This window comes from Natrix helvetica (assembly GCF_964273705.1).
Source record: "Natrix helvetica genome assembly, chromosome: 7".
Classification (NCBI taxonomy): Eukaryota; Metazoa; Chordata; class Lepidosauria; order Squamata; family Natricidae; genus Natrix; species Natrix helvetica.
Window position 1 is genome coordinate 49,420,650 of NC_138558.1, and position 15,027 is coordinate 49,435,676.

At 38.4% G+C, this 15,027-nt stretch overlaps 1 protein-coding gene across 4 annotated transcripts in view; it reads left to right on the forward strand.

The window, feature by feature from the left end:
* GPM6A (glycoprotein M6A) overlaps positions 1-15,027 on the forward strand; it is a 218,045-nt gene that overhangs the window by 139,934 nt on the left and 63,084 nt on the right. For 2 of the 4 annotated variants that reach the window (XM_081960132.1, XM_081960131.1), the window contains one exon: positions 2,918-2,989. The exons of the other annotated variants lie outside the window; for them this stretch is intronic. In XM_081960132.1, coding sequence (XP_081816258.1) covers positions 2,918-2,989 — 72 coding nt within the window. The remainder of the gene's footprint in view (positions 1-2,917; positions 2,990-15,027) is intronic. 4 annotated transcript variants of the gene reach the window in all.

The following is a 15,027-nucleotide window of genomic DNA, read 5'->3' on the forward strand; positions in this document are numbered from 1 at the left end:
GGGGGGGGAATGGAAGAATATTTATTTCAACTCCACATGATATAATACTTAGTATACAAAGCAGACAGTGGCAGAGCTATTTTAAAAATAATGCTTATAATGTAGACATTTTACTATTATAATGAGAAAATAGTAAATTGAACCTATCTAACACCTGCACTGGGTTTATGTAAATTAATGTCCCGTGTTTTTAGAAAGGTATGAATAAATTGTCTTTGAAAAATTTATGAAGTCATTTTTATAAATGCTTTAAAATATAATATATTTTTGCTAACATTTGTTGATACAGCTGTTGATGCAAATTTAATGATGAATTTTAATGATGGTGTTGTAGCATTGCAGATGAATTTGGAATTTTGAGAATTTTGATGGTGATCACTGCCCTGTAGTTCATAAGGTCTGTCTGTTGTTGATGGAGTGAGATCAAAGAGATGAAAAGTGTGGTTTTGAACCAACAGGAAAATCAATCATGGTTTACTAGCAAAGAAAATAAATTATGGCTGTATTAGGACCCTTCAATTGCATCACCAAATGTAAAATTTCTGCTGTAAACACATTCAGTTACATTTGGAGCAGAGGAAAAAAGGGGAGAACTCTTAATTTATTCAAAAAATGTGGGGGGAAAAGTCATGTTCATATTTATTGTGTTCTGTGGCTTTACCAATTGAACTTCTCAGTCTTGAAGCTTTCAAGTACAGCTTCCAATCATTGGAGAACTGCTTGTCCTTTCTTTGGGAACCTAGAGTATCAATACAGAGTGGGGATGAAGCAACAACACAACATACTATAATTGCCCATCATTTTTTTTATGATGTGAAAAATTATTCGGAGCGTTTTAATGTAGTTATACATTTTGTTTTTAGAGCAGTGATCCCAAATCTTTTGGACACCAGGGACCAGTTCCTTGGAGAGAGGTTTTCCGTGGGCTAGAGGGGCATGATTTCAATTCTATCTGCATCCTATTGTTGGAGCTTTGGTTGTTTGTGCGGCCCAGGTGCTGGCATGCCATGAACTAGTGCTGGTGCACCGAACAGGGATTGGGGACCCTTGTTTCAGAATGTGTGTGTGTGTTTGTGTGTGTGAGACATATGGTATTTTGTAATATTTTCACTTTGTAATACCTTCTTGCAGTCTATGGATCACTTCATCTTTTCTCACTTGTTAATGTTTTTTGATGAGTCTCAGTATATGTTACGTAGCTATGTTACATAACATATTTTGCATGCTTTGGTGTTTGTCCAAGGATTCAGGTTAGGATCCCTCAATCCTTGCATGTTAAGATCCATTTCCTGTTGTTGTAAAGCTGTACAAGTGCTTCAATAGACATAGGAAGCTCCTTTTTTGGAACTGTTAAAGCAGCCATGTCTTGTTCCACAGTTGCACAGCTGCTTTGTGAACTGTTACCAATTGTATTTGAATGCCTGTGTACATTCAGTCACTTGGTTCATATTTTTCCAGTAAAGGAAAGTGGCTGTGCATGTAAACATATGTGGAGACTACTGGAAAAAGCTTTTTAAAAATTTGCATAGCCTCACCAGGTTCTAACCAAATGACAACAGAATTACACAGAACTAGCCTGTATATTACAAAATAAATAAATATTAAATTATACAATACAAAACCAGTAGCAAAAGAGCCAAAGCTAGCATCACAAATGAAAGCAAAGAGGTTGACATTTTATATTTCTAAATTGCATATGGGAAAAGGAGTATAATGATGTTGCACTGCCGGTAAATATAAGTAAATGTAGATAATTTACTCTATATACAAAATTCCATAAATCCATTGGAACGTCTGCATATGAAAAGAACTATAATTATGATATAATCTTTCAGTAAAATACTAGTTTCCTATGTTCAAATCATAGTTTCATTTTGTGCATAACAAGTGTTTACTTCAAAATTTAATTTTGATATTTAAAAAATTATACGAGATCTGAAAATAAATTAATAAAAAGACGTTTATGGGAAAATATTTCTTCAATCCAGTGCAACTGCTACAGGAGTAAAGTTTATCTTTAAGAGATAAGATTAGATTCTGGGGATTATTGCGGTATCCCCAGTTGGAGGTTGATAAAAGAATTGCTTAAAATCAGCCACATATTTGTATGATTTTGAATAATTCTCTTCCCACTGCTGAAGCCTGGATGTATCTGTCATTTCAGGAAGGTTTCCAAGCCTCCAAAAACAATTTCAGGCATGTGATAAGAGTATTCTTAACAGCAATAAGAATTTCTTTTAAAAAAACTGAAATATAAATCATTTAAATAATTATCTATCTAAAAATTATAGTACTTGTTTTCTATTATTTGATAATGATCTAGTTTATTGATCAAAATTGTATAAATTATAATGTATAGGTTAGCTGCAATCCTCTACCATAATTTTATGTGCTAAAATTGCAGTAAACCTATGTTACAGTGTATATTTTTATGGAAGCTTATATCCTTTTAAGATAGTTGACAACATACTCCAATTTTTTCAGTGTTACTGGTTCAGATTAGCCCTAAATTTATTCTTCTCTGTTTTGGGAGCTAGAATCAGATGGTCTATCATCCATTATTTAGAGGAATTCACATGTTTGTTTTTATTCAATTTTATTATTTGATAAAACAGGATTGTGGTTACTAGAAAATTTTACAGAAAGATTGATTACAAATGAATTAAACTTGGATTTTTATGTGCATTTCTATATTAATATATCTTTGTTAATATCTTTATTTATTTCACAATTTTGTATAATTGGTTTTTTAAAAAAATCTCTGATGTTGGATCTTGCATTAAAATAATAATGCAGTGTTCCTTAGATTCGGGAATTTTCCATATTTAAACCATCCATCTTCCATGTTTATTTAAATCAGTTGTATTAGTCATGTACTTAATTTTTTTTCTGCCTGCTTGGTGTTTACACCTTTCAGATATGAGCAGTAGGACAGGGAGAGAGGAAGAAATCTGCTTGGTTAACATGCATCTCACTTGTCATCGTTTAGGTAAGCTGTACATTTGCTCTTTTAGTTCTTCATCAAATAGGGTTTTCTGTCATATGCATAAAGACAAAACTTGCTTTGCATAGCCTAATTTCTATGAACATAGTTTCTCCTTGCAAAATAGAAAGGAATAATAATCTTAAATGAGGAGCTGGCCAGCAAACCAGTTGTAAGTTGGGGACCATGGTTATGATTTTGACAAGAGTGACTTCAATATAGTTAGAAAATTCCATAAATGTTCTTTACTGTAAACTTGACTTACGAGTTTATATGTACTTCAAGAGCTAAACTTCCTACTATCATCAGAAGGGCTGAAGGATGCTGTGTTCATTAGCTTTGTATGATCTAATCTGGATTTGCACACACTAAGGCCATGAGCTATGTATGCTTCATCCTCACGACCTGCACGTAAATAAAATAAATTGCAATTTGGGTCCTTGTGTATTTTTTGGGAAAGTGACACAAGACACACTCCTCTAAGGTCAAGTGTAAACCCTAAGTTTTGCTTAAGTTGCACACAAAATTTCATTTAATGTACAGTGTTGGCTACATAACTTGGAGATTAATGTCCTTGATTTAAGTCTGTATCAGTCAAAGAATTGCCTAGATCTTTAACTTCATTTTTCTGGTTGCACCAATTGCGCGTACAGTACATTTTATCCTGATAACTTATCCATTAATAGCAGTTATTTTCTTCACAAGATATAAAGAAAACTACAGCCTATTAGTCTCAGGATTGCTTCCAGAGTCAACATCACTCAATAGGAAGTGCTCACATTTGCTTACTTTTTGGCTGTTTCTCCTGGAGAATTTCCAAACCAGGTATACCACAAATGTAGAGCAGATGCTAGTTGTAAATTTTGGCTCCTGCAGTCAAACGTTTGGAGAATATCTGATTGGGAGCCTCCAGCAATGGATCATGATTAATTACTCTGGTTAGTAGGGTAGCCATATTGTACAGGGCTTTTATCTTTTTGAGCACAAAGCACTTTGGGGGGAGGGGAGGAGGTTGCCATATTGTCTCCTCCTACCTGCAGCATATCTCAGCATGTGACCATTCCTACCTAGGCTTAGAAGCTAAGCAAAATCGCATACAATTTGTTTTACATAATTGTTTCTCAGCTAGAATGTCTCTAAGGAATACCAGAGGTGTAGGCTTGACTTTCAATTGAAAAAAACAAAGAACCAAAGCAATGGCAAACCTCCTCTTCCTCTTGATAAAACTGGATGAAATCAGCAGTAGTTGAGCTTTACTTGGGGGCTGCTGCATTTTCTTTTATAAAACAAAGAAGCTGCAGGATGAACTTGGAACCCTTTCATATTGTACTAAGAGATGGAAATCACAATATATATCACCTTTCCCTGGTATAAAAAAGTAACATTAATGGAAATGATAATAGCATTTATTAAATGCTATTTTAGGGGGGATATTTGCACAAAAGCAGGGAAAGCTAAAGAAACAAATTTCATCATGTGAAATAATTGAAATGAGTTATCTTTTAACATTTTAGTTACATGGTGTATTTAAACTGAGCATTTATAAACGAGACATGAATAATTTATTCAGTATATGGGAAAATATTAGTTGCCTTCTGTTTACAGTTTGAATATATATATAATGCACCCAATATAAATACTCAGGGTAACCACATTTCAGTGCATGCAATAGATTACCTGAAATGTGACATGAAAGTAGGACAGTGATATAAGAAGATAGCAGCTTTATTGATCATATTTTATTCCACTTCACATTCCGAATAATTGTAACTGATTAAAAATAGCAGAGGTTGTCATAAGAGTAACAAGGTTTGGAAGAAGGAAGAGCTACCAAGTCGCCATATTTGTTATTAGAATAGAATCAAATAGAAGATGCAGAATAGAAGCAAAACAGCAATAGAAGGTTACTTTATGACAAAACTTTATAACTGGAACCTCTAATCCAACTGCATTAGCCAGAGACACTTAGGTCTGTAGGTTTCATCAACATACTTAAGAGAATTCTGTAGAATGTGTTTGTGCCTGTCTGTGCAGATGTGTATATGTATGTGTGTATTTCTCTCTCTCTCTCTCTCTCTCTCTCTCTCTCTCTCTCCCTCTCTCTCTCTCTCTCTCTCTCTCTCTCTCTCTCTCTCTCTCCTTCCCTCCCTCCCTCCCTCCCTCCCTCCCTCTCTCTTATGTATGATGTATGTATATGTAAAATGCCAATACAAAGTAACAAAACCTTTTGTGTTGCTTGGAAGCAGAAAAATTGGCTTAAATTTAATCAGAGTATTTTGTCAGATTTGCTTGACTTTGACATCACTGTCACAAACAAAAAGCTGTTACTTACTTTAACTGCAAATGAACTCAGTGGAGGTGCTGGTTGCATGGCAATCATGGGAGAGTAGTTGAAATTGCTTAAAAATATGAAGGCAATTGCCAAAAGACTCAGGATATGCAGCTGGGAGTTTTTTCCTTTGCTGTAGTATTGCTCAGAATTGCTCAAAAAAATTACAGAAAGTATTTGAACAGAGAATGTGCTGTGAATTTCACCAATATAATTTCATACATATACATTTTACTGACTCTAAAATTTATGGAAGAGATGAATTAGTATTAATGAAAGTGGTGCTTTGTGTACTAAAAGATTATTTACTATAAATATTTAGAGTAACAATAAATCCAATAATTACCATGTTTCCCCGAAAATACGACAGGGGCTTATTTTCTTTTGCCCCACGAAATATGCCCTTGGGCTTATTATCAGGGAGGGCTTATTGTTTTGGGGCTGCCAGGCGGCTGCTCCCTTGTGAACTGGCTCCCGAAGAGCCGGGCACAGCCTCAGGGGCAAAGCAGCTGTGAGGTAACCATGCTCATGAGCAGCTGCCCGGCAAATCCCCTCTCCAGCTGGGAAGAGCGCCATTCACTGACCTAGGGGGTATCCCTAAGGTGCCAAGCCATGTGGTGCTCTGCCTGCCCCCCAGCTCCCGCGGCTTGGCACATTCAGGATACCTCCTAGGTCAGTGCATGGAGCTCTGCCTGGCTGGAGAACGGGGTTGCGCGAGCGCCTGTTCCGCTGCAGCTTCACCAAGCCCTTGTGCAGCTCTCCCAGGCCACCACCGCTGCCCACTGCTGCCCGCCGCTGCCCCGCTCCGAGCATAACTTCCAAACTCCAAAACTCGGGGCCAAGTCTTCCAGCATCGGCCGCTCTAGGAGTGCTCTCTATGGTGGGCCGGCTGCTGGAAGACTCTCTGTCCAGAAGACTCTCTGTCCAGCAGCCGGCCCACATTTTTCTCCGTGAAAAATGTGGCAAGGCTTTAGTTTCGGGACAGGTTGTATTTTCGGGGAAACATGGTATAATGGGTGAAAATCACTGATTTTTTTTTTAAATACCAGGTAGGTACTATCACCCTTCTCAGAAGCATAGATATCAATCTTACTTCAGAGACCATAGATATCCACAAAAGAGAAACAAGTCTGGTTGATACACGCATATCTACAGTACATACATACATACATACATACATACATACATACATACATACATAGATACATACAAATTCAATTCATTATATTATATAAAAACTACCTAGATATATCTGCATTTAAACCAGGGATGTCAAACTGAAGGCACACGGCCCATTTCCAGCCCAAGGGGTGCTTAGATCTGGCCCACGGAGCACCCTGTAAACAGCAAAGGACCAGCCCATGGTGTCTCTGCCAGCAAAAATGGAGCCCGGGGAGGCCATGTGTGGCCCGCATGGGCTCCGTTTTTGGCCGCAACAGCCACCTGTAGGCGTCTGCCAATGAAAATGGAGCCTGCAGCCTCCCCAAGCTCTGTTTTTGCTGGCAGAGGGCTGCAGGAGGCCATCACAGCCAAAAATGGAGCCTCAATGAGTGATGTCGAGGTAGTCACATCCACCCTGGCCATGCACCCCCACGCCCCCAAGGTCAAACACAACCCTGATGTGGCCCTCAATGAAATTGAGTTTGACACCCCTGATTTAAACAGTGCTTCTCAAAGTGTGGCCATAGCCACCAGCGGGTTGCATAGAAGGATACTTGCCACACGTGTCCTTTTAAAGCAGACTGAACAATTTAATATGAAAGTATGCTCAGTGCAAAGTGACAGCTCCAGAACTTTATCAGAAACTAGTGTGATATTTTTGTTTTTGTTTTAATGACACATTATACTTCAATGTAATGAGGAGTAATACTGCATGGATTACATGGGATTCTTATACAATGAACTGACACTTTCTGCAGCAGGAATACATACAGAGATGAATGGAAGTGGGGCAATATATTGCAAGGAGGGGAAGAATGGGAGGTGTGATTTATATGCACCAAATACAAGGCTAGAAAAAAACCAAATGTGATTCGCAAGCATCCACTCCAAACTACAATAATGCTAAAATAACAACATACGCATCATAACGTCACAATGCATCTCATCCTTTTATTCTTTGCAATAATGTTACAAATAAATAGATAAATGCATTTGTGTTGCACCATTCCAACAAATATTTTATTGTTTATTGTTGTTTCCCTGTGGACACTTGTGCTGTAATCATTATCTCAGTACCGTTACAATGGGAAATTGCCAAAAGCAAATGTCACTGTTTTGCAAGCTGCAACATTTTAAGAGAAGTTGGTTTAAGGCAGGAAAACACTCACCTCACTTGCCATTCCAATTCTTGGTGAATGAGAGTTGCTGTATTCACCATGCAGCTCAGATTTCTGGAATCATAGACAACCTCATCCTACCCATTAAAATTAAGCTTTTAACTTTCATTGGAGTCTTGTTTATTTCCATTATTTCCATTAAATACTTTCAATACAATACAATACAATACAATACAATACAATACAATACAATACAATACAATAGTAGAGTTGGAAGGGACCTTGGAGGTCTTCTAGTCCAACCCCCTGCCTAGGCAGGAAACCCTATACCGTTTCAGACAAATAGCTATCCAACATCTTCTTAAAGACTTCCAGTGTTGGGGCATTCACAACTTCTGGAGGCAAGCTGTTCCACTGATTAATTGTTCTCACTGTCAGGAAATTTCTCTTCAGTTCTAAGTTGCTTCTCTCCTTGATTAGTTTCCACCCATTGCTTCTTGTTCTATCCTCAGGTGCTTTGGAGAATAGTTTGACTCCCTCTTCTTTGTGGCAACCTCTGAGATATTGGAATAATGCTATCATGTCTCCCCTAGTCCTTCTTTCTCTTAAGCTAAACATACCCAGTTCCTGCAACCGTTCTTCATATGTTTTAGTCTCCAGTCCCCTAATCATCTTTGTTGCTCTTCTCTGCACTCTTTCTAGAGTCTCCACATCTTTTTTACATCGTGGCGACCAGAACTGAATGCAGTATTCCAAGTGTGGCCTTACCAAGGCATTATAAAGTGGTATTAACACTTCACGTGATCTTGATTCTATCCCTCTGTTGATGCAGCCTAGAACTGTGTTGGCTTTTTTGGCAGCTGCTGCACACTGCTGGCTCATATTTAAATGGTTGTCCACTAGGACTCCAAGATCCCTTTCACAGTTACTACTACTGAGTAAGGTATCACCTATACTGTACCTGTGCATTCCGTTTTTGTTGCCTAAATGTAGAACCTTACTCTTTTCACCATTGAATTTCATTTTATTAGATAGTGCCCAATGTTCAAGTTTGTCAAGATCCTTCTGTATCTTAAGCCTATCTTCTGGAGTGTTGGCTATTCCTGCCAGCTTGGTATCATCTGCAAATTTGATGAGTTCCCCATTTATTCCCTCATCCAAATCATTGATGAAGATGTTGAAGAGTACTGGGCCTAAAACAGAGCCTTGGGGTACTCCACTGCATACTTCCCTCCATGTAGATGCAGTTCCATTGAGAACTACACGTTGAGTGCGGTTGGTCAGCCAGTTACCAATCCATCTGGTGGTGATGCTGTCTAACCCACATTCTTCTACTTTATCTAGTAGTAGGTTATGGTCTACCTTATCAAAAGCCTTACTGAAGTCCAAGTAAACTATATCAACGGCATTCCTCTGGTCCACTAAATTTTGTCACATTATCAAAGAATGCAATAAGATTAGTCTGGCATGATCTGTTTTTGACAAATCCATGTTGGCTTTTGGCTATTACTTTGTTTGCTTCTAGGTGTTCGCAAATTTTATACTTTAGAAATTTTGACATATAAATAATCTTTAATTATTAAAAATACATGGTATAATTATTTGCATTCCAATTCCCATGGAATCATTAGTTTTATTCATGGGGGTGGGGAATTGCACAAATTCATTTTAACATTTTAAGGGGTCAAAGTATCACAAAGTTTGAGAACTCCTATCTTACATGGCTGTGGAAATGACAAGAGAACCAATACATTTTTAATTAATTGTAATCAGGATCTAGTTAAGGAAAGTTAAAATTATGACCATAGTGGTTCAAATGTGATATATACAAGCAATAGCTTAGTGTCAAAGGATTAATAATTATTTGTTAACTGAATGGCAGAATCTAAAAAGTAAAGTCCTTCCTGAAATCATGAGACTACTTAAAAGAATTAAGAATCAATACCTCCCTCCTTCCCTCCCTATCTACCTACCTACCTAGTCATAGAGGATGCCAACACAGTTAGCCATATCAAAGAAGCATACAGGCTCTCTTCTAATCAATTTCCTAGCGAAAGCTGCCTGGTGGAAATAAGATAATTCTTTCTTTGATTGTAGATGGATAGGATAGGATCAGTGACTTCTTGGCTTGATTGGTTAGTTTTCTAGCATCTTATAGAATGTTTCAGTACAGAAGATATGCATGAACATTAACTGAGCATGTTTCAATGAACATGGTATTTACTATAATGATGGCAATTACTGTACTTTCTAGGAAAACTATTGCCATTATTTACGGTGAAATATTGATTGAGAAACTGGGACATTTCCTGGAAACTCAAGTGAAAGTGATTATGACTAAGATTAAATGTTAAAAGACAGTGAATATTTGCAGTTATTATTGCAGTTATATTTGCAGAATATATTTGCAGTTAAATTAAGGATATCTTAAATGAAAACATTGCTAATCCTTGTTCTTAGTTTATTATTTTTTTGGATCTTTTGTTTATAAATTTAATGTACACATTGAAAGCTGACTCCTTCAAATGAGGACATATATGCTTCCATCAGAAAAATGAATAACTGTCCATTATCAGCAAAATTATTTGAGTAAAGCTAGCCATACTATAGGATCTCAGGGTTTGTGCTTTTACAGATTTCTGAGAGCTGTGAGTTGGGCAGTTTTAAAATTTATGCTCATATCCTCTTCTTTCTGACAGTGACATTTTAGAGTATTTTTAGTACAATGTAATCCAGGTTCCAAATACAGTAATAATGGGATACTTTAACTCTTTAAATACTCTGACATCAACTGGGGATACAAACTCTGCATCAAGTGGGAGATCGAATTGGTTCCTGACCAACCTATAGTAGCTGACAACTCTGTCATCCAGAAGGTAGAGGAGGGAACTAGAGGGACAGCTATATTGGACCTCATTCTTACTAACAAAGAAGAAATTATAGAGGAGGTTAAAGTTACCAGAATGTTGGGGGAAAGTGACCATGTCTTATTGGAATTCAGTGCAACACAAAGTATACAAAGCTCTTATGGCATTTCCAGGTTCCTACACAAGTGGATAACTGCGTTCATGTCAAAGAGGCAACAAGTAGTCAAAATAGGGAGTGCCCTATCAATCCCGGCACCAGTTAACAGCGGTGTCCCCCAAAGCAGCATTCAGGACCCACACTCTTTCTGCTTTACATAAATGATCTTTGTGATCATATTATAAGAAGCGGTGTCCTTTTTGCCGATGATGTAAAACTATTTAACAGTACGGACAATGCTATTACTCCACAAAGCAACCTTGACTATGTGTCAGAATGGTCGTGCAATTGGCAACTGCAAATCTCATCTAACAAATGCACCATTCTACACACTGGCAACAAAAATCAGAACACTAAATGCAAGCTGGGCGGAAACAACCTTGTAGATGACCCTCACTCTGTCAAGGACCTATGAGTACTCATCTCAAATGATCTAAGCCCCAGAGCTCACTGTAGCAGCATTGCCAAAAGGGCAATAAGAGTTGTTACCCTAATTTTGCAAAGCTTCTTCTCCGGTAATATTGTACTGCTAACTATGCCATCTGGCAAATCTTTGCCAGACCAATTCTTGAATACAGCTCGTCTACCTTGAATCCATACTGTTTACCAGACATTAATACAATTGACCGGGTCCAGAAGTATTTCATGAGGATAGTACTCCACCCCTCAGCTCACAATAGAATCCCTTACGTCACCAAGCTCAAAATTTTCTGCCTGGACAACCTGGAACTATGCCGTCTATGGTCTGACCTAAGCATAGTACACAAAATTGTCTGCTACAACATCCTACCTGTCAACGACTACTTCAGCTTCAACCTCAATAATACATGGGCAAAGTATAGATACAAACTCAAGATAAATCGCTCCAAAGTTGATTGCAGAAAATACAACTTCAACAACAGAGTGGTCAATGCCTGGAATGCTCTACCTGACTCTGTTTTTACATCCTTAAATGCCCACAGCTTCAACCAAACTGTCTACCACGGATCTCACCCCATTCCTAAGAGTCTGTAAAGTGGGCATGCATAAGCACACCAGTGTGCCTACCATCCCTGTCCTACTGTCCCCATTTATTTGTACTCATTTCCCACAGCTTCAACCAAACTGTCTACCACGGATCTCACCCCATTCCTAAGAGTCTGTAAAGTGGGCATGCATAAGCACACCAGCGTGCCTACCATCCCTGTCCTACTGTCCCCATTTATTTGTACTCATTTCCTTTGTTCATGTCCATGTTTATACTTATACCTATTATCTTGTACATGTTTGAGAAACTAACTAACTAACTAACTAACTAAAATATATAAATAAAATACAAACAATAGAATACAATCAAACCAGTGACTCGGACTTTAAGAGAGCTGATTTTACTAAACTTAAAGAGAGCTTGTGAAAGATTCCATGGACAAAAACCTTAATGGGGAAAACAATTCAAGAAGCTTGGGAAACTTTGAAAAATATGATTATAAAAGCCCAGTCCCGCTGAATAAGGTTGAAAAAGAAAAACAAGAAATCCAAGAAGAAACCAGCATGGTTACACAAAGAACCATCTGAAAAACTACTGTAATTAGGAAAGAGAAAGCTTAGGCTCAGAATGAACAAAGAATTGCAACAAAAGTCAATAATAATAATAATATTTTTTTCAATATATAAAAAAATAAGTTAAAAAGTCCAGCAAATAGTTGGTTGACTAATGAGAGAAGATGGCAAGGAAGTAACAGACAGTAGAGAGAAAGCAGAGTTGCTTAATTCATTCCTTGCATCTGTCTTAATTAATGGTGGGTTTCAAAACTTTTTACTACCTATTCTGTGGGTGTGGCCTATTTTGTGGGTGTGGCTTGGCAGCCAGATGACTGGGTGGGTATGGCCAACTTGATATCACTCACCAGGAGATGTCATGGATTGGATAAAATGTGATGGAGCTCATTTGACAATCCTCTTGCTTAGCAACCAAAATTTTGAGCTCAATTTTGAGTCACAAGTCAAGGACTATTTCTGCCTTCCTCTGCACCTTTTCCTTCTGGTAATTTTCCTCTCTGTTAGAGGCACCAAAATAATCCAAACAATGTAAGGTTTCCTGCTGCAGCAGGGATTGGACTAGATGACCTCTGAGTAGCCTTCTAGTTCTAAATTCCTATGCCGTCTTTCTTTCCTTCCTTCCTTCCTTCCTTCCTTCCTTCCTTCCTTCCTTCCTTCCTTCCTTCCTTCCTTCCTTCCTTCCTTCCTTCCTTCCTTCCTTCCTTCCCTCTGTGGGAAGCAACCCTCCCCCAATAACTGCTAAATGTCACTTTGCAAACCTGAGCAGCTTTTCAATTTAAAGCAGACTCCAAAGTTTGCAGCTTTAAGCCTTGTGAACTTCAACTCCCAGAATTCCACAGCCAGGCATGCTCAGTCCAATTTAAAGTGACAGCATTTAGTTTTCTCCTTTGCGGAATCTCCTGGCAAAAAAGTGAGTTTCCTTCCTTCTTTCTTTCTCCCTTCCTTTCCTTCCTCCTTCCTTCCTTCCATCCTTTCCTCCCCCTCTCCCTCTCCCTCCCTCCCTCCCTCCTTCTCCTTCTCTCTCTCTCTCTCTCTCTCTCTCTCTCTCTCTCTCACACACACACACACACACACACACACACACACACACTTTTAAAAGCTTTTTTCCCCCTTGCCTGAACCAGCAGGGGCAAAAAACCTTTTTTAAAAAAAAGCTTCTAACGAAGCTTCTGATGAAGAACAGGTTCATGGTCATGGCCAAGCCACCATTTTTACTTCTGGTCCTATCCAGTACACCAGATTTTCACTACCTCTTCTAGCGTATCGGACCGTATAGAGAGGAACCCACCTCTGGTCTTAATGCAAAAAGGTAACACAGCCCAACCTACCAAAAACATAACTGTAAAAAACAGACTAGGAATACAAATTAAAATAAGCAAGAAAATGATAAGAGAACACCTATCTGCTCTATGCAAGTTCAAATCACTGGAACCTGGTGGATTACATTGCAGAGTTCTGAAGGAGCTGGCAGATCTCAGAACCATTGAACTATATATTTCAAAGATCCTGGGGAACTACCAGAGGACTGGAAAAGAGCTGATGTGGTTCCCATCTTCAAAAAGAAAAGGGGGTTGGGAAACCAGATCCATGAAATTACATGCTCTGTTCGCTAAGCTGAGGTAAGACAAACACCATGCTGTGGTTAAACTCTTTATTAACGTTAGAACACTAGGAACATCAAGCAACAACTGGGGCTGCCTGACAGCTATTTATATGACAGCTGTCAGGCAGGCAGCCAATCCGAGGACTGCAATTTCCGCGCCTGCTGGCTCCCCCCACTGTACAAGTTCAGGATTGGGAGACGCCTAGGAGCCCATGGTCATGGCTCCATTTAGATTTTGCTGGGCCGATTGAGGAGCATACATATCTACTAGTGGTGGTGGATGCCTTATCAAAGTGGATTGAGGTTTGCCCTATGTCTTCCACCACAGCGGATGCCACCGTCCAAGTGCTGGCCAAATTGTTTGCCACTCATGGATTGCCGGATACAGTGGTATCCAACAATGGGCCTCAATTTACTCCTGCTACCTTTCAAACGTACTTAGCCCTGGGGATTAGACAAGTATTTGTAGCCCCTTACCAACCCGCTGGAAATGGGTTAGTGGAGACAACGTGCGCTCCATTAAAGACACACTCAGCCGAGGGCTGCAACTTCCGACAGGCGCGCTTGAACCAATCAGGGAAGTCCCAGTTTGTTCTGCCTTGGTCGTAAGTCCGAGGACTTGACATTACAGACCAATCAGGCTGCCATCAAAAACTGGAAAGATCCTGGAAAAGATAATAAAACAACAGATCTGTGAACACCTAGAAACATCTACTAGGGAAAAAGAATGAGGTGGTAAGGCTCCTAATTTTTTAAAAAATTCTCATTCTAAGTTGGTTAGCTACTGGTATCTGCCAAGAGTTGAGAATTGCTTTTTAAAAAAGATTTAACATTTGCACCGATTGATGAGAATTTTTTTTTTAAAAAAACGTATATGTAACTGCATTATACTGCAGGGCCTAGCAATACTGAAAATCTTTTCATTGGTTATCAATCCTTTAGATCAGTTGATTTCAAATGATTGTTTTAAAGACTTTGCAAGATTGCATGTTGAATTGGCATACATATTATACAGCTGGCAGTATACGCAATCGAAATATGCATTCATTAAAGAGTAACTTGGATACTTTCGTAATTTATCATCCTTAACAGTTAAAAAAATCTAAATGGAAACCAACAGTTCAATTTTATAAGGAATTAAAAAGAAAAATGAAACTCAGTTACATATTTAAGCTGTGACAAAAATAATTTAAATATATAATTTAGGAGATCAATGAATTCATGTCTTAACAAATATGACATATATTCCTGGTTTAAACATGAAATGTAT